The sequence below is a fragment of the Nanorana parkeri genome, unplaced genomic scaffold (assembly GCF_000935625.1).
Source record: "Nanorana parkeri isolate BGI_ZX_2015 unplaced genomic scaffold, ASM93562v1 scaffold110, whole genome shotgun sequence".
Lineage (NCBI taxonomy): Eukaryota > Metazoa > Chordata > Amphibia > Anura > Dicroglossidae > Nanorana > Nanorana parkeri.
Window position 1 is genome coordinate 1,967,016 of NW_017306378.1, and position 18,683 is coordinate 1,985,698.

At 39.4% G+C, this 18,683-nt stretch overlaps 1 protein-coding gene across 4 annotated transcripts in view; it reads left to right on the forward strand.

The window, feature by feature from the left end:
- Positions 1-18,683, forward strand: part of DPP6 (dipeptidyl peptidase like 6) — a 1,045,284-nt gene that overhangs the window by 746,909 nt on the left and 279,692 nt on the right. For all 4 annotated transcript variants that reach the window (XM_018553126.1, XM_018553123.1, XM_018553124.1 and 1 more), the window contains exon 3: positions 6,683-6,781. In XM_018553126.1, the coding sequence (XP_018408628.1) occupies positions 6,683-6,781 (99 nt within the window). The remainder of the gene's footprint in view (positions 1-6,682; positions 6,782-18,683) is intronic.

The window sequence follows — 18,683 nt, forward strand, 5'->3', positions numbered from 1 at the left end:
GGCTAATGTAATTTGGTGGACGGCATTGGGTGGGCCCTGCTGTATCACTTGTCATTAGATAATACACATATTATTTCCCTCCCTTTTCATGTCTTGTCATCCACATAGCCCATGCGTCAACATATCTCATATATATTACATATACTTAAATTGCAGACAATCCAGGATTGAAGGTTTAGATGCACATTATATATAGCATTCATATTGAATACATTTACAGGATTCTTAGCGTATGTAACCCATTCATATAGAAGGATGAGGGAAATTGTATTCATATGGAAAGGTAAAGGCAAATTTGGTGGATAGCTTAATTATAACACACAGAGCCAAACTTGGGAATATGTTTTATTTATAAATGTGTACACTTTTTCCACATACTAAATAACCAGGGTCAATTAATGTTTTTTTTAAAAACCTAAACCTTAAAGTGGAACTAATCTTAAATAAAGGCATTATATGACGTAACCGACTGTGTAAGTCTATTCTTCCATAAAAACCTCTGGCTGCCATTCAGCATTTTTTCTCCTGTACACTGAGCTACACACATGCAGCTCAGTGCACAGACTCTGCATGCCGAGATGAAGTAACTTCCATGTGAATGCACAGAAATTATGTCACTGGGGCCTGGCAAATCAAGCAGCCAAGGAAGAATGGGAGGAAGAAGTGCAGGGCTGGAGAGGAGCCGTTTAGCAGTTAAGTCTGCCATAATGTGCTAATATTATTTGCATACTAGCACATTATGGCTAAAAGCTTGTGGGGCCCCTTTATTTCGTTTTTTTTTATGGATGCTTTAGTTTTTATTTTATTATAAACTCTACATTTTAGAGGTGCCACAGAAACAATGGGGAAATCTTCCAACCCTTTTGTTGGTGACAATTGTCTAAGAGCGGATTTCCTTTCACTTTGAAGAAATTTCCTATTCCTTCCTGTTTTGTCTTTAGGCCAAGAACTAAATGAAAATCTCCCACATGGGCACAGAAAAAAAATCTGACAGTTTTGGCTTTACATACAGTTTAAGAAGTAAAAATCTCAATATTCTGTTTTTTTTGCGACTATAATACAATGATAGCTTTTTCTTCATCAGATGCACTTTTACATTATGAATCATGAATGGTAATTTATTAACACAAACCGGTGAAAAACCTGGCAAACGTTATTTGATGAAGCAAATGCATAAACAAAAAAATCATTAGTCAATGCAATCAGTCGAGCCAGAAGTTATAGGCAATGGAAGTTATATGCAAACCTCAACTTGTTCTGGAAAAAAAAAAACAACTCTTGCCTGGCCTGCTCCTGCCTCGGTACTGTTTAATCACATTCAATAACCAAAAAGGAGGCTTGGAAATGGAAGGGATGGGGTCTGTGCCAGTATCCTTTGAATTGTGACAGAAAAGTTGGCATGGCAGCAACTGTAAGACCTCAGATGTCCTCGCATTGGTGACTTTTAGAGCCAAGAGTCAGACAAAGTAATTAAAACAAAATAAGGGGGAAATGTAAATCTTTCAGAGGTAAGCTTGCATCATTGTAATAAGCTTAAAGAAGAAATACAGATATTTTAAAAACTAACCCTTGCAGTGGGGCTACCCCTGCACTGAAGGGGTAACTGCTTGTTTTTCTCCTGGGGCCAGCATTCAAAAGATATACCTACCTGATCCTTGGCGGTGACTGCACACCTCTCTGCCCCTCTGCTCAGGCTGTGATAGGTGCCTTGGCGTCCTCACATCTAACGCAGGTGAATGAACCTGCATTAGACATGATGATGTTACCTGGGCTTAGAGTGCCGGTCTAGCCGCCAGGCAGAATTCAGAATCAGGTAGGTATATATTTTTTTATTTGAGCCCCTACACCAAAATGAGCAGTTACCTCTGCTGTGTGAAAGTAGCCCCATTGCAAGGGATATATATATATATTTTTAATTCCTGGAGTTCCTCTTTAAATGAAATATTCTGATTCTAGTCTAGTCTAGGTGAAAGGTTCTCTTTAACGCATGTGCTGTATTTCTTCCCTGGTACAGTTGAATGAAATGATTGCAGGTGCCAGCAGTCATTCAGGATGACGTAGTAGCCAGGGGCATATATTGTCAGACTCCCTAAGCTTTCTTCAATAAAAGAAGAGAGGTTAATTAGCATTTTGCAAATTGTTAAACCGGCAGCTACAGGGATAAAACTGCAAATGTAAGCCTAATTAAGTATTTTAGCTAAATTATGTTTGCTGTAATGGGGCTCCTAGCAAAAAAATGTGTTTATTTTGTCAACATCTTGTTTTGTAAATTTTGAAAAGGAATTTATTTTCAGAAGGTCATGAAGCTGTGGGATGCTAGATAATGTAATTTCCTGCTAGGCAGCTCTGCTCCCTGGGTTACATTAATATGAGGAATAATGGAGATTTGGTAGGCCCAGATTAAAATCTATTTTACCATTTTATTAATGACTCAGATCTTCTTTGGACCAGTAGCTGAACAACAGTCTGACCCCCCTTTAGGACATGTAAACATTGCAGGCATTCAGTTCATGTATGTCGTTTGTGTCCCGAAGATGGCATAGCTACAAAGCATTGACTTAAAAAGCATTATAATTTGTTGTGAGCTCTCTCTCTCTCTATCATTTAACTCATTATCTTCATCTGTTAACCTCCCACACATTATTTTCATTCAGCTATTAAATTAAATTAAAGTTGGAACTCTGGCCAAGCAGCAATCTACACAACGAGAATATGTATCTATAAACTATTTTACCCAGCAAAATATTTGTCACTGTTCAGCCACTTTTGCGATTGACGCACTACTGCCACAATGATCAGTAAGATGGCACAACTTTTTCTATAACAGTGAAAAAAGAACTCCGGGCAAATAAAAAATGTACCTTCTAAATTCTTGTTTTGGTTTAGGGGCTAGAATAAATCAGATTTAATGACCTTATCCTGGCTTTCTCCAGCCTGGTAGACCGGTCGCAGCAGCCTCTTCTCCCCTGGGCTCCAGCGGTTTAAAGTTTGACGTCAGCACATCTTATGCAGGCCCACTGACCTGCATTAGATGTGAGGGCGCCAAGGGACGTGCTATAGCCAGAGAGTAGGGAGAGAGAGATGAGCGCTGACCGCCGGAGGAGCTGGGCCAGATAAGTAAACAAGCTTTATTCCAGCACCTACACCAAAATAAGCAATTAACCCTTGCAGTGTGGGGAAACCAGGGTATGTTTTCAATTTGGCTGGAGTTCTTTTTTTTACGACTTCCCGACCGATGATGAAATTATCCTGTCAGGATCGTTCAGTTCGTTAATGACCAGTGACGGGACAATTCTGTCAATCGGTACAATGTCCGCTGGTCCGTGAAGGGACCAGCAGCTCATTGAGTTATTGCTTTTCATGGGTCCCTCAGGATCTGAGACATACCCTCAACAGCAGATAAGGTGGTCACAGTTATCACAGTGAGAGCTGATCGCTGTGATCACAGAGCTGTGAAAGTTACACTGCCAGCAGAAGCTGATCAGGCTATGTGTTTACAAACTTTTACAAAGTATGTCTCAGCGGAATACTGTATTCTACTTAGCGATACTAAGGTGGTTATTCACTCGGCTGCCAAAGGCAGCCGAATGAATAACTGAGCCGAAGTGAAGTGAGTCGAACAACGCTCGGCTATTAATTTCAGCCTTGTACCGCTGATTTCAGCCATACATCGGCTAAAATCAGCCGTACATCGGGTGCCTTTGGTCAGGCGAACATGCTCTGCATTTTGGGCTGAGCCGAAGTGCAGAAGGAGTTCGACTTATCCAATCCAACATCTGGACCGGCTGAGCCGAAACTCCGGCAGCTCGCTCGCTGACGTTCGCCCCTATTCTCTAAGGTGCCGAACTACAGTAAGTGAATTGCCGAATTCGCTGAGCAGCATTCGGCTCTGCTATTCTGCTCGGTACCTCTGAGGTAGCGAGCAAAATAGTAAGCTGAGCCACCTGGCTGCCTTCGGCTGCTGTATGGGCTATTGTGAATAGCCCGTACACAAGCGAGCCAAAGGATCAGCCGTTATTGTGAATAACCCTCTAAGTTTAAATAAAAAATACAAAAATAACGTTTTTAAAAAAGAAAAAACTTTTTTTAAAAGTCACAAAAGTTTAACACTATTAAAGATAGAAGAAAAACATACCACATTCTTAAATTGTTCCACACTAAAATTGCATTTCACTCTTTTATGACCTATAACTCCCCAAATAAACTGAAATCTCAGATATACCCTATAATTTAGGACAAATATAAGAATGTATTATAAATTACTTTCTGTTAGCTACATTAATTATATACACATTATTATTGTCAAAACAGTGAAACATTTGCTTTTTTTAAATTTCTTTTGTATTTTTTGTAACAAAAAAGAATTTATATATGTATATGCCTCAAATTAATAAAGCCCATTTTGTCCTTTTTTTTAAATGGTACATAACGTGTAGTTGCAATGCATGAGGAAGATGGAAATTATGGTTAAACAAACACATAGCAAAAATTGCAAAATTGCTCCAGTTCCCCAGGAATGAAAAACATTTCTGAAGCTGTGTCACTAAGGGGTTAAGAAACACAGAAGTGTCATCTCATTGTCCCTAGTTTCCTGATTAGGCAATGACATGAGGCTAACTGATTATACTTTTCTGATTATACAGTAACGGAGCAGCAGCATCATGTATTCTTCCCTAGTGTAAACATGTGCATAGTATAGAACTGACAGCGCTAGATATACAGTGTATATATATCTATATATATAGATATATATAGATATATATTAATATAGATATCAATCCTGTGAACTCCTAACTTACTTTAGTGAGCTGACAACATAGCTTCTATGTGTAGCAGTGTTGTTCTGGACTATAGAACACATACCTGTTATGTTACGGAGATGTGGAGAAGGGTAGTGCTTTATCAACAATTCATCCCCACACAGCTACCTCCTCCTGCATCACTTGCCCCTCCCTTTTAGATTGTAAGCCCTCAGTGCAGGGCCCTCCATACCATCTTGAATTGAATTGTATTGTGATTGTAATGTCTTCCTTATATTGTAAAGCGCTGCGCACACTGTTGGCGCTATATAAATCCTGTATAATAATAATAGTCAAGAAGGGGAAAAGGGGCTAACAACACTGCTTGGGATTTCAAACATAACATCTTACTACAAAATGTTAGGAGCTGAATGTATTTCTAACAGGATCAACAGGTAGTTGATATACTTGCACCAAGAGACAAAACATGGGGAAATGTGCATATATTGCACTGAATGTGTTTTTTTATTCATTATAATTGTAGGGCAGAGACTTCACAAGGAGGGTACGGGGGGTGAGGCCCGCACCAGGGTGACACCATTGGAGGGGTGACACCAAAATGACTGACAGTCATTTTGGTGTCACCCCCTCTAAAAAGTTGGGCACTAGGTCATGGACCGACAGCCCGACAGTGTCAGGAGAGAGGAGGGGACCCGGCGGGTGAACATCCCCTCCTCTCTCTGATGGCGTCCATCACCAAGATGGCTGCCGACAGGAGTCAATTAGATGAATGCGCATGTGCAATGGCGTCATCGCGCATGCACGATGACGTCACCGCGGGGTGTCACCTGGTCTCCGCTCCGGGTGTCACCTGGTCTCCGCTCCGGGTGTCACCCGGCCTCAGGACGCCCCTGGTGTAGGGTGAGGAGTTAAGAGTTAGGATTAGGGTTTTTTTTTCCTGCTTCAGATAGAGTGTAGAAGAGTCTCTGTTTTGAATAATTTAAATGTTGAGATTCCCTGTTCTGTTTACAAGTCTAAGAAGTCCAGCACACTCCATACAGCATTCAGACCCAATCATAAAAGGGTGCGATGGTGAAGTGGCAGATGGTGCCATCACAACATAAGTCCCCTCCAAGATATCACCAGCACACTGTATTTAGATGAGAAGATAGGACACTACTTTGGTACCGAGAACCACCAGCCTTGGACCCCTGCACCGAAGCCAACATACTGTGAACAGACTCTCTAAAAAAATATACGACTTAGTTAACGTTGATCTATTGTTAGACTAGTAATACTATTAGTGACTTACATGTACTTATATTACCTCATTATCTCTGTACCACATTGGTTTAAATGCCAGCATTATGTTTTAAAGACTTTATTGTTTTATCTCCTATATACATTATTTACACATCTTAATAGAAGAGACTTTGTTATAAATGATGGTGTTATTTTCTTTATAAGAACAAAAACAAAAAGCCAAAGACAATTCACTACCCTTACTTTTGGCTTTGCTGCTTCTGAATTTAACTAGGCATTCACACTGATCTGAAGGAGACACACAGATCCAAGTACTGATTGGCAGCTAACTCGGGGAAGTTCCTTGTCCTGTTGTTACACCACTGAAGAAAATATTTATGAAAACTTCTAATTGGATAACCTATCTCTTAACTTTAATTCTTAAGTCATATCCACTCCTTCTGTCGGGAGACATAACAGAGAGACGGGAAATCGAGGAGGGGAAGCAGCAAAAGCAGTCTAGCTTGTCAAATCAATTTTAAATATTTTCTTCAATGTTCCATCAAAAGTTAGCAAATTGTGTTACAAATGTAATGACACGTTAAACTTTGCTTTCTTTTTTTTCTCGAAAACTAATTGTAATTCAGCCAGTGAAGTTGAGGATGAAAAATAACCTATATGTTTTTGGCTTCTCTTTCCAGTGGAAGATAATAGCCTGTCACTCAAGAAGAAGGTATCGCTGCAAGATTTGGTCAGTGGAGACTTTGCAATCCATGATACTGAGGCTAAATGGATAAATGGTGAGACTGGCGCCACGCTGTACAACTTTGTCCATCAATCTTTCCATTAGTTTCTCCAAGTAGATAATGAAAGCAGCTTTATTATATCCTTGGCTAATAACCCCATGTATTAAGATTGATGCACTTTTCGGGAAGATTCAGTGCTTGATATTTGACACACATCCTTTGCGCGTTTTCTTTTTTCTCTTTTGATATTAACTTGTTTATCTTTCAGAAACCGTGTACTCAGGGCACTGAGCGGTATTAATTAAAGATCATTTGACAATTTTTCTGCCTGGGTTGTTAAATACATTGAGGGCAATTTATCAAAACTGGAGCAGACAGAATCTGGAGCAGCTGTGCATGGTGGCCAATCAGCTTCTCAAATCTTAACTGAACAAACTAAAAAGAGAGGCTGATTTTGTCTGCTCCAGTATTCATAAATTCCCCTTATTATCTTTATTTTAGAATATACAGTTAAATCTAATATTGGTATTCATAAATGAGTTCTTTTGTTCTAAAAAAAAAGTACATTTTATAGATGTTGTGTTCAAATTTTGCTTTGTCAGGCACATTTGTGGTAGGATATACACTACTTTTAAATACATTTCACTATCATGGTCAGAGCCAAATTTATCATTTAATGTGTTACTTATTAGTTCTTTATGATCCACATAATTTGAGGCTTGGCAGGGGTGTGTCCTCTTTCTATATGCTTTGTGCTGTAATGTGTCACTCTATCCCATCTCAGAAAGTTACGAGAAATGGCCATGCCCTAGAGCAACAAGGCTGCCAGGAGTGGCACAAAGCCATCTAAAGATCATGTTTCTGACTCTCTATAACATATTCCCATGTATTTAAAAGATTTGGGCCTATACACCTAAAACCAAAGTGCTAGAGGAGTAGAGGTAATGCTAGTCTACTTCTTGACATCAGTTCTAGGTGTACTGATGCAGAGTGGCAAAAATTCATCCAGCTGTTTTTCTGCAAAGGTAAAAAGCATGTTGATAACCTTTCGTCAGTCAAACATTATCTTTAGTAACCAAACAACTGTTACTGATTCTCAAGCATGTAAGGGAAATTAGGTATTTAACCTAATGCAGGTATTAGTGTATTTAATGGGGAAACCCACTAAAGTGCTTCTCTTTTAACAGAAATAGTGTCTCTGTTTTCACCGTTTGGTGTTTCTTAATGTTTGTGATTACCATGTCCCTAAGTTCAGGCTGTTCTATTAATTACAACACTGTATATGTAGGTTCTCCTCTTCTTTATACAATATCTTTAAGTTTAATTGCAATAAGGCCAGACTGTAGAGCCATGGAACATTAGTGTCAGCCTTGTGACAACATGTTTCTACACTAGAATTGTAAAACATACTTCTTGGAGCGCAGTTAACTTTTGCATTACTGTTGGTGGCCCATCATAGGGTAATATTTTGTCTACCTTAGACAGTGAATAGCACCAGCCTGCTGTCTCCAGAGGTTTGTGAGCTCTGTTCTAATCAGAAGAGAGGATGCATTAGGGAGTCAGTTGGAGATGTGTGGTGTCTGTGATAGGAACAGACATGTTATGCTTTCAGGGGATGACTGATAGAGATCACCAGGTAATTACTAATCAGTGCCCCCACCCAGATCCTGGGGGAGCATGGTATTATCAGCCATATTGCTCCAGGGTAGAAATTGATCCCTGATGGAGAAAGGTGGGAGAGAAAACACCTACATTGTACAGAGAAGAGTCTAAATACAGAGAGAGTGTACCTGTCACTGGCTGTAAAGTTATCCAGCACTTTAAGGGCCTGTTCACGTGATATTAGGTCCGGATCAGGTGCGGATCTGCAGACGAGGTGCTAATGATGCAGTACGTTTTTGCCGCATTTTGGCCGCATTTTTGATGCGTTCCAGTTTTTTTTTGCTGGAGTGGGGCTGTCAGTATGTTAGCTGCAGTGCAGTGCTTTTTTGATGCGTTTTTGATGCGTTTTGCGTTTCCGGTCCGTTTCCTGACCGGAAAAAATGTGGCATGCAGTAACCTGAACGGACTGCGCACGTGAGAACTGTAGCCCATAAAACACATAGGGATACATTGGGATGCATTTTTAGTGCAAGAGCGTACGGATCAGGTCAGCACAGAAAACGGATGTCGTGTGAACAGGCCCTTACCACAAAGTCGACAGAATTGTCTTTTGCTTTTAAAGAAAACATTGTTTCATTGAACAATTTATATTTATTATATACCCAAATGTGTGGAACTCCAGGACCTGTATAAAGGTAAACCTGCAATCAGATGAGGAGGGGGTGACAGAGGCATAAAAGGAGAGAGAGAAATGATATAGAGACTGTTTTGTGAAGAATGCAGTGAGGTCTGAAGGAATTGGGTGGAATTGGGTGGAAGTCAACCAGATATGGTGCCTTTCTTTGTTGGGAATCGTTAGTCCCACTGATGCAGCCCTCTGAGAGGAAAGCAAAGCTGGCAAGCTGGAATTGGTAGCCACTTACTGGATGCAAGTCAACACTAAATTAAAAGAGGAAAGTCTGCTTTTTAGTGAGGTCCTGTCCATGACAGGCTAAGCATTCTGGTTTGGCTGCACTGCCTAGAGTGTGACCTTGAAAATGACTCCTTTGCCACAGAAACGTGTAAACAACGTCTCCGAGTTTATTTTTTTTGTTCAGACATCATATGTTTAATTTTCAAAACATTCTGTTTGTTTTATTACATTACATTGCAGATGCCATTGCCACACAGCACACACTAAGGCTGAGGACAGAGAGGCTTAAAGAGACACTTTGCATCAGTATACCTGCAACCGACAACTGCAAGAGTAGAGCAAACTGTCTGCTAGCAGTTTAGATCAATGTACAGGAAATAGTGAGACATGCCTCCTTAGGTCAAAGGCTATGTTGGTTATGGAGAAATATGGTCCTGATTATAGTGTGAATTGCCTGTGCAGTAGGGATGTACCGATACCTTCAGGCTTGTATAGCTGATTTCAGTCCTACATCGGCTTGCTTCGGCTGGTTTCGGTTCAGCCGAACATGCTCAGTATTTTCGGCTGAGCCGAAGTGAAGAAGGAGTTGGCTGAGCCGAACCTCCGGCAGGCTACTTGCTGCCGTTCGGCCTATTCTCATAGAAGCCAAACGTCAGTGAGTGAATAGCCGAATGCCGCTGCATTCGGCTCGGCTATTCAGCTCGGTACCTACAGTGAAAAAAGTAGAAGAAAATTTTTTTGCAAATGTAAATAAATGATAAATGTTAAGAAATAAATAAAGATTTTTAAAAAAAAGAAAAAAAAGGATAAAGATTATTGAAAAAAAAAATTAAAAAAAGAAAGAAACAATTGGGCAGAGCTAGCAGTGACAGTTAGCTCCGCCCAACTGTTTCCTATTGGCCGGGACCTGCTAGACACTTCTAGCAGGTCCTGGCCAATGAATAACAACTGGGCGGAGCCGGCCGTGATGTCAGTCCGGCTCCGCCAAGTTGTCATTGTTAAAGCAGCAGGGGGCAAAAGTGTGAAGAGATAAGAGAATATGGTAAAATGTGTTTGCAAACACACAAATCAGGGTAATCTGACCGAATCGGAGCGCATTGATCTCGTCTGACTGCTTGTTTAGTGATAACTGAGATTTTTACCAGGTAATTATGTCCTAAACAAATCCCGCTGACAGAAAATTGTAGAGGAAAGATACTCACAGTTCTATCCATAGTATTAAAGCTGAATTCACCTCTGAACTACATGCACTTTCTGGCCAAAAAAAAAGTCACACACATTAATATTTAGTTGGATCACCTTTAGCTTGATTACGGCATGCAGTCTCCGCAGCATCATTTCAATAAGCTTATGCAATGTCACAACATTTATTTCCATCCAGAGTTGCATTCATTTTTCACCAAGATCTTGTAGTTATAATGGAAAAGTCAGGCCACTGAGTAAAGTCTTCTCCAGCACATACCAAAGATTTGCAATGGGGTTAAGGTCTGGACTCTGTGGTGACCAATCCATGTGTAAAAATTATGTCTCATGCTCCCTGAACCACTCTTTCACAATTTGAACCTGATGAATCCTGGCATTGTCATCTTGGAATTTGCCCATGCCACCAGGGAAGAAAAAGTCCATTGATCAAAATACAGGTCATTCAGTATATTCAGATAGGCAGCTGACCTCTTAGCCTGCTAAAAGATTTGTAATTCCATTCAACCAGTCATGTTTTCCAGATAATCCTGCCTAACTGCATTGCTAGGTCCTGTGCTCCAATAGATGTGTCTGGAGTTGGACAATACATCCTAGATACATCCTAGTGTAAGAGCCACCCTAGCTTGTCAATGGACAATAAAGGAGCAGCAGTATGCTGACAAGATCATCTGATTATTTTTTAATCCATTGAACCATTTTAATGAACTGGATTAAACTGTAAATCTCTATATCTGTCTAGAGCTTAACTGTCAGCAACCTGCTTAACTTTGGATATGTGTAAAAATTCCACTTCTGCCTTCTGATGTTAGGAAACATATTTCACACTTTCTCCAGTTATATTTAGAGGTTGGCCTGTTTTTGCCTGCTCAGCACCTCAGGGAAAGGTACAGACATAAGTGCTTAAGAGATACAAGTTCCCATCACATTTATGAAAAATCACCGGACTTAATATGTGTGCTCAGAAGTAATGCTTGAACAGGCCAGCCAAGGAGTGCAATGGAAGTGACCTAGATGAAGTGTCATACAACACTCCATGGCATTGGGTCACCAAAAAGTCCACCTTAGATCCCTTTCTTTCATATATGAAGTTTAGTGTTTTGACATGTACCCCCTTTAGTAGTCTATACTTGGTTATGCCTCAACTTGTTCATTGATGTGTTTTAGTCTTCAGTATATTCAATATGTGTGAGAACATATGGAAAGTTGAACTGAATTTTTTATATGTAGGCATGGTAACGAATCCATGGCACAAATTTTAAAGTTTACTTAAAGCCTAAACTTGGTTAGATGGCTAGAACCTTTTGTGAGGTTTTTATTGCTGTCAATGTTCCTGCTGGGGAGATACCCCCCTCTATTTGCCCTAGTGACAATGCCACCGGAAGAGGCAGCTAAGGAAATCTCAGAATAGCAATACCTTCTCCAGTGACAACTCTCTAGCAATGGCCATGCACAATGTCATTTCGTCAGTCAGCCCATAAAATCCACCCACACCATCCGCATTAAACACTATGCATGGAGGAATCTCCCTCTGCAGCTTTTGTATTCTGACTACCAGAATATCCAAATGGTTATAGACCTATCAAAATAGATCTATTGTATGTAAACGCATTTTCACTCAGGCTAATGTAATACATTTTTAACAGGAAATTAAATCTACGAGAAAGTAAAATAACAAATGTAAATATATCAATCAATAACCATCAAATAATAAAATAATTGCATTTTTGCTCCCAAATAAATTAGTTGTTTTGAAAGGAGCTCAATCAGGGTTACAAGGCTCCGCTACGAGGACAGTTTTTAAACTCCAAGATTTTAAAGAGTAAAACTACATTTCCGCATATTCCCGACAAACATATTTTAAGGCATGGCAGTAAGAAGACATGCTTTGTAAATAACATTCATTACCGAGCTTGTTCCATCATGCTCGTATAGACATTTGAAGTATTTTCTGAAACTAATGGAGTGTTCAAATATCGTAATGTTATCTGTCTGCAGCAGAACACAAATTATTTACAGTTGCCAATGGAAGGTTTATATAGACACATGCTATGTTAATACCTTATCCAGAGGGATTCTTGATGTACCTATAAGTTTGGAGGCGCAATCCTTCATTGGAATTAAGCTATTAGTGCCGTTAATGTGTTTTTTTCTTTGAAGATTCTAGTTGAATTGAATGTTTTCTTCAAGTAGAAAATAAGACTTGTAGTGTGAAAATACATTTTAAAGATAAAGTGCAGTTTTAAAGCACAACTTTAGGTTTGTCCTGGCCCTCCCTCTACAATCTACTTATGTGCCAGTCTATGTATAAGGATTGGCTTTGCATTCTATGGGGTTGATTTACTAAAGGCAAATAGGTTGTTCCCTTGGCAGCGGAAGTTTCCCCTTAATTTAGTGAATGAGGTGAAGCTCTTCGGATTTCCATTATACAATCACCTGAAAGCAAAAATATAACTTTATTAATTTTCATTGAACACGATTGGGTATTCTTTGCAGAGTGAAATTTCCCCACATTTACCAAGCTGAGGGAAACTTCTCCTGCAAAGGGAAATTTCCCTTGCAAAGTGAACAACCTATTTGCCTTTAGTAAATCAACCTCTATGGCTTTACAGCTATAATCGGCTGTGATCAGGCCAGTGTAAACTGCCATTTGACAGCATTAGAGGTATTGCATATGGTTGCCTTTCAAAATGGTATATGTTCTCTAAACGTTTTCCTGGCTTGGAGGTGAATCTAAGGGAATTGGTATAAAGATTTAATTACCAATTAAAAATGACTGCAGAACCCCTAATCATTGATCAGCTGGGTGCTGATTTCCTTATGTACATAGTAATCTCCATTCATAAACCAGCAGTATGCCATTACTACAGTACGACTACTACTTCACATATTTATAAAGCACAACGGTGTGCTTTACAAATGTGCATTGCCCTGCACTTCAAATTAATAAACATGGTCATGTGACCTGTCAAAGTGTCCGAATCCAGTGACCAGCCTCTCTGTCAATCACAGAACTCTATCTGCTTTGTTAAGTAGAAAGATCACAATGACATATGACTCCGTATGGTGACCTGCCTTTTATGAATGGGACGTAAAATGCAGGCCATGTTGTGGAGTAAAACATCAGAGCATAGCAGATGGTATCTGTTTTCTCCAATAAATAGGCTATACAGCAGGGGTAAGCAAACTCTGGCCCTCTAGCTGTGGTGAAAATGCAAATCCCATAATGTATCTGACTCTGGGAGTCATGCCTGTGGTTGTCAGGGTCTTGCAATGCCTAATGGGATTTGTAGCTGCACCACAGCTGGAGGGCCGGAGTTTACCTACCCGTGCTTCAGAGCCTCACTACAGCCTGCCATACCAGTTTTTACCTGCAGGTGGGATTGCGGAATTTAATAAAAGAGTTTACATTCTAATTTGTATTTATAATGCTGTTTAATAGTTATGTTTTCTTGTTCCATCTACCATTAATTTATAGCAAATAGTACATTTTAACTGCTGATTTAATTATATTGACACATAGCTACGCTAATCATCACTGTCCATCACATATGATGATCCTGTTGTATCCATAAGAATGCATTTTACGTATAAACCAATTATTTTCCATTGAGGTGTAAAGGGAACCTACCCATTAAATAGTTATAATAAAACATTTACCAGGAGATATTTAATTACCCATTGTAAGAATGCATTCGTGCCTCTCCATCACTTCCACTCCTTCTTTTGTACGAGCTGTTCTGCTTTCCTTTTGGCTGATGTACAGATATTTCTCCACTTGTATTTGATACCAATATTAAATTGTTAATAAGATGATATTACTGGCGCTCATCACAGTCTCTCCGACTATCCAGCAATATTGTATTGCTGTGTTCCCTTTGTTACAAAATAAAAAAAAGATAATTGAGTTTCGGATAAATTCAGTTGCTATATAAATTTATATTTCTTTGATCTGTGTCATCTATTCATTTCTTATCATACACTGTACTTTGCATCTGTTTGTATTTTTTTCTTTTTTGTTTATCTTTTTTTATATCTAGCTTGATTCCAGTGAGTGTATAGATTTATTTGCATTGGTGTTGTTTATTTTTTTCTTTATTTATTTCATTAGTTCGTTTCATATAAATGTTATTTTGCTGTCTGAATTTCTCATCTTTTCAGGCTCTCTGCATTTAATTAGACCTCTCTGACCTCTTTCTTTTTTCCAGCGGTGTGATACCATCCGCTGTCACTATGCCATTCATTGTGTTTACTCTTCTCCGGAGGCTACGGCTGGCTTTGAGAGCTAGCGTTCTGTGCTGCCTGTTGTTTTGCATTGTCTAAGCACTTTGCAACATGTCCAATGATCCATCTTGCTTTGTCAGTGTTCAGTACTGTATGTGTCAGATGATTTATATGTCCTTTATGCATGTCTCCTGCTCTCTGCTTCCTCATTAAACAGTTCATTTTCTATCTCTACTAATTTAATGGATGAGCTGTTTGTTTGATAGATAATTATGGCAGGATGCAACCTTTGATCTTGTTGCACGGGGTTTAAATATTTTCTAGGTATGCAATTATTTTCTACAGGACAAGTCCACCTCTATAGACATTACTTTTTGAATGTGATATAAATTATATAAAAGATCTACTGGAACCTGTTGCATCCCATAGTCTGGGAAGTAGAGTCATTATAGAGGCCTTTATTAACAACAGGCATCCATAAAACACATGCAGCCCTCAGAGTATATAATAATTAATAGGAACAGGAACTGGAACAATCTTGTACAGAATATAGAAAGTAAATACATCTAACAACTGTAAATAGTGACACCTAAAGGCCAGAGGTATGAACACCACATATTGCCCTCATATTGCAAAAGAGTCTTGTTTTCTCAATATTAAAAAATACAACAGCAATGGAAAGAATTATATCACAAAACAACACTATGGGGTCTATTCACTAAGCTGCCTTAGGCAGCCGAGTGAATGACCGACCTGAAGCGAAGTGAGCCGAACGCATGTGAATGGACCCCTATGCATTTAACTACATAACATAACCCTTGGTCCATATAGAAGGCCTTCATATTCTTTAAATATGTCTAGGTGGTGTGGTTTCCTGGTCTTCAGCTAGGTGAAGCAATAGGAACAGGAAAATGTCCTTCACTACTTAAAATGCCTGAAAAGTCATGCCAAACAGGCAGAAGTTGACTGGCATTCCATAAGCGTCCATGTCCATCAGACAGTTCACAGGTGTTAGATCCTCATTGATTTGTCATTACACGCAGATTGGAAAATTTGGATTGTCCCTGTTTCAAAAAATCAGGTTTCTTAATTCTAATTAGAGATTCAGGCTGAAAGTGTACTTCTCTTGCACCACCATGCAATCAATATACAGTATGTCTTACTTTTTATCTTGGTTTTTAACAGTTTTAGCAACTGATGATTTCAGGGGCACTGAAGTTTGCGAGAGTTATATGTCTGCAACATGTAGTTTAGTGCACATAGAAGTTGAGCCGGTGGTGCTTGTGTAGTTGCATGTCTAATTGCTGTACAGACATGTAAGGACTCGGTAGTTAAAACTTGCCAAGATTTTCCTGTAAGATTTTCAGTCTAAGCTTTTTTAAGTTAAATCTCTTGATCTCTCCATTTGAATGGGGTAATAAACTGAGGATTTTCTATGCACAATATTTCTCTCTTTCAGAAAGGATTCAAACTCAAATTAAACAGATTGTAGTATATTGTCAGGCACTAATTCCTTTGGATTATTTTTCTTGCTGAAGACTGTGTAGAGAAATGTAAATACGGTAGCAGATATTATATTTGAGACAAATTCAATTTCTGGTCATTTACTTTAATAATCCATTCATGTTATAGCAAAACGGCAGTCCACTGGTGCCTCTGTGAAAGGGCCTACCATATCAATAGCAAGCTTCTCCCAAACAGAGTCAGTGCAGTAAGTGGTTCACTGGCATAGTACTTCTGGTAGATTTTGTCAGGCTGCATTGAGACAGCAGATCCTGTATCAAATATCAAGATAACAGAGCAACCAGTGTTAGCAGAACCAGTAGTAAAAGCTAGAGTGCACAAATGTCTATCTGGAAGGGAAGTATCATAAAGTATTTATCTACAGTTACAATGGTAATCTTCACAAACGTTACGGCAGATTACGTTGCAGCAGATTGTTGTCCCATTTTCTTGCAGTTACAGAACTGCGCATCTTTTGCAAGACACGCAGCATAGTTTGCAATGTGCTGTGTTAAACCACACCTGAAGCAGTACTCGTTCTGTGTATGTTCCCTTCTGAATTACACGACTAAGGTAGTTCAGAGGTCCCTTTTAACTACTCCAAGCTCCTTTAGCATCAACCCACCAAATCCTCAGCTTAACAGAATAATACCACTACACAATGGATGGAGTTCAAATGGCCACATCAGACTTTTATTACAAAACCAGTATAAATAACATTTTATAAAAAACAAAAAAACGACAAATAACCAGATTGTATAAATATTTTTTCAGGTTTCAGGTCCTTGAAGGCACTATTAGCTATAAAATAAATCTGTATCTGCAGGCAAATGTTGTACCTGAATGCCCCCAGCCGCCTTAAACCGCCTCGCGAACATTATTAATTGACTGCAGACCCACATTGGTCCATATTACCTGGTCATAATCAGTGAACTTTACCCCTACAGAAGGAGACCCACACCAAAGATGGGTTCCCCTGTTAATTTATCCAAAAACAGTCAATTGCCTTCAAGGATCCAAACCACTAAGCAACTGCCGTGAATAGACAGCCTCCATGAAACGTAACACAATTCCAGGGCGGGTCGGAGGGACATTCGCCTCTTGTCTGCCGATCACCAACTGGATCCTTGAGACTTCTCCTCATAGACCACCCTCCGAAGGCCCTCCTGGCTGACCACTTTTGCCCTAATCCAGTAAGTGCTACTCCGCTATGTCTACCTTTCTTTAACCCCTTCCTACACTGGTTCCCCTTCCCACCCTTGTCATGTAGGCCTTCCGATTATTCCTTTTATTTTCTTATCTCCAGCCCTATCTGTTTACATGAATCACTTACTGTACTTTTGTATCAGGCCTAAAAATTAGTCTTATAAGAGAAAGATTTTAAATTCATAGTCTGTATGATGCCAGGAGTCCCTGACTGAGGGTTTTTGCCTCAGCCACAGCAGTTTCACTTTGGTTTGAAATTTTAATCGTGTTTGCTAGAATTAAGTCATGTTTCAAGAGCAATCCTTCTCTAAAACAGGCTGAGTTTGCTTTTTCTACTAGTTGATCTATTATAATTCATGTGTTAGAGCACCAAACTCACAGGTAATGTCCAACTCTTTCAAAGCTGCTATAAATTGTGCTGTGGATTCGCCATTATGCTGCTGAAATTATACTGTTCTGCAACTATGTTTACTTTAGGCACAAAAAGTTATTTAAAGAAGAATTATGGGGCGAGTGGAATACACTCATCCCCATAATTAGAAATTAGGAAGCTTATCTTAGTGGTGGGTCAATAGGAATGTGAAGGGGGAGGGCTTAGCGGTAAGTTCCACTGCTAGGAAGAAAAATTACACAATGGTTTAAGATTTGGCTGGAACCAGAAGGTTTGGGAAACTGTTGGAGGTGTGTGCAAAGCCTCTAGGTCCTTTCACTTCATTCCTAAAGCAGCCCCCCCTCCCCATTAAAGTTTCTATAAATGACATTTACCCTAAGAAAATTATGCAGGCTAACATTGCTGACCTCCTCCTAAAAATGCTAGTGCCTGCCTGTGAATAGCTTTAATATTTTTGTCACAAACCTGAGAGAAGCATGCAGCAAATAGAAAAAAGAGTAAGGTTGGGGTTCCTTAACCTCCTTATACTTGTTCCAGGTCAGTGACTCAGAAAATATTTGCTTTAAAATGTGGCAATTATGCTTAGGTTACTACTTTACTTTTTCATGTGTATATTTCTTAAAGCAAACTCTGCCTAAGATGTTCAGGTCCCTTATTCATGTAAAATCAGCTGCTTACAGTCAACATCCTTCTGGTTAGATTCTTGGGATTTGTAGAGCAGCCCAAACCTTGATAGAAGACACCTCCAGTCCATTGCAAGAGCATCTGCTCATAAGATTTTGGCTGCTCTGCGTTCTTCAGGACGTCTGCCATGGGTGGAAGACAAGGGTAAGGTAAGTATAATATTATAAATAAACCCTGCATTTTAAAGCAAGGTCCACTTTAACTGCTTTCTACTGTATGTTAATGATTATATA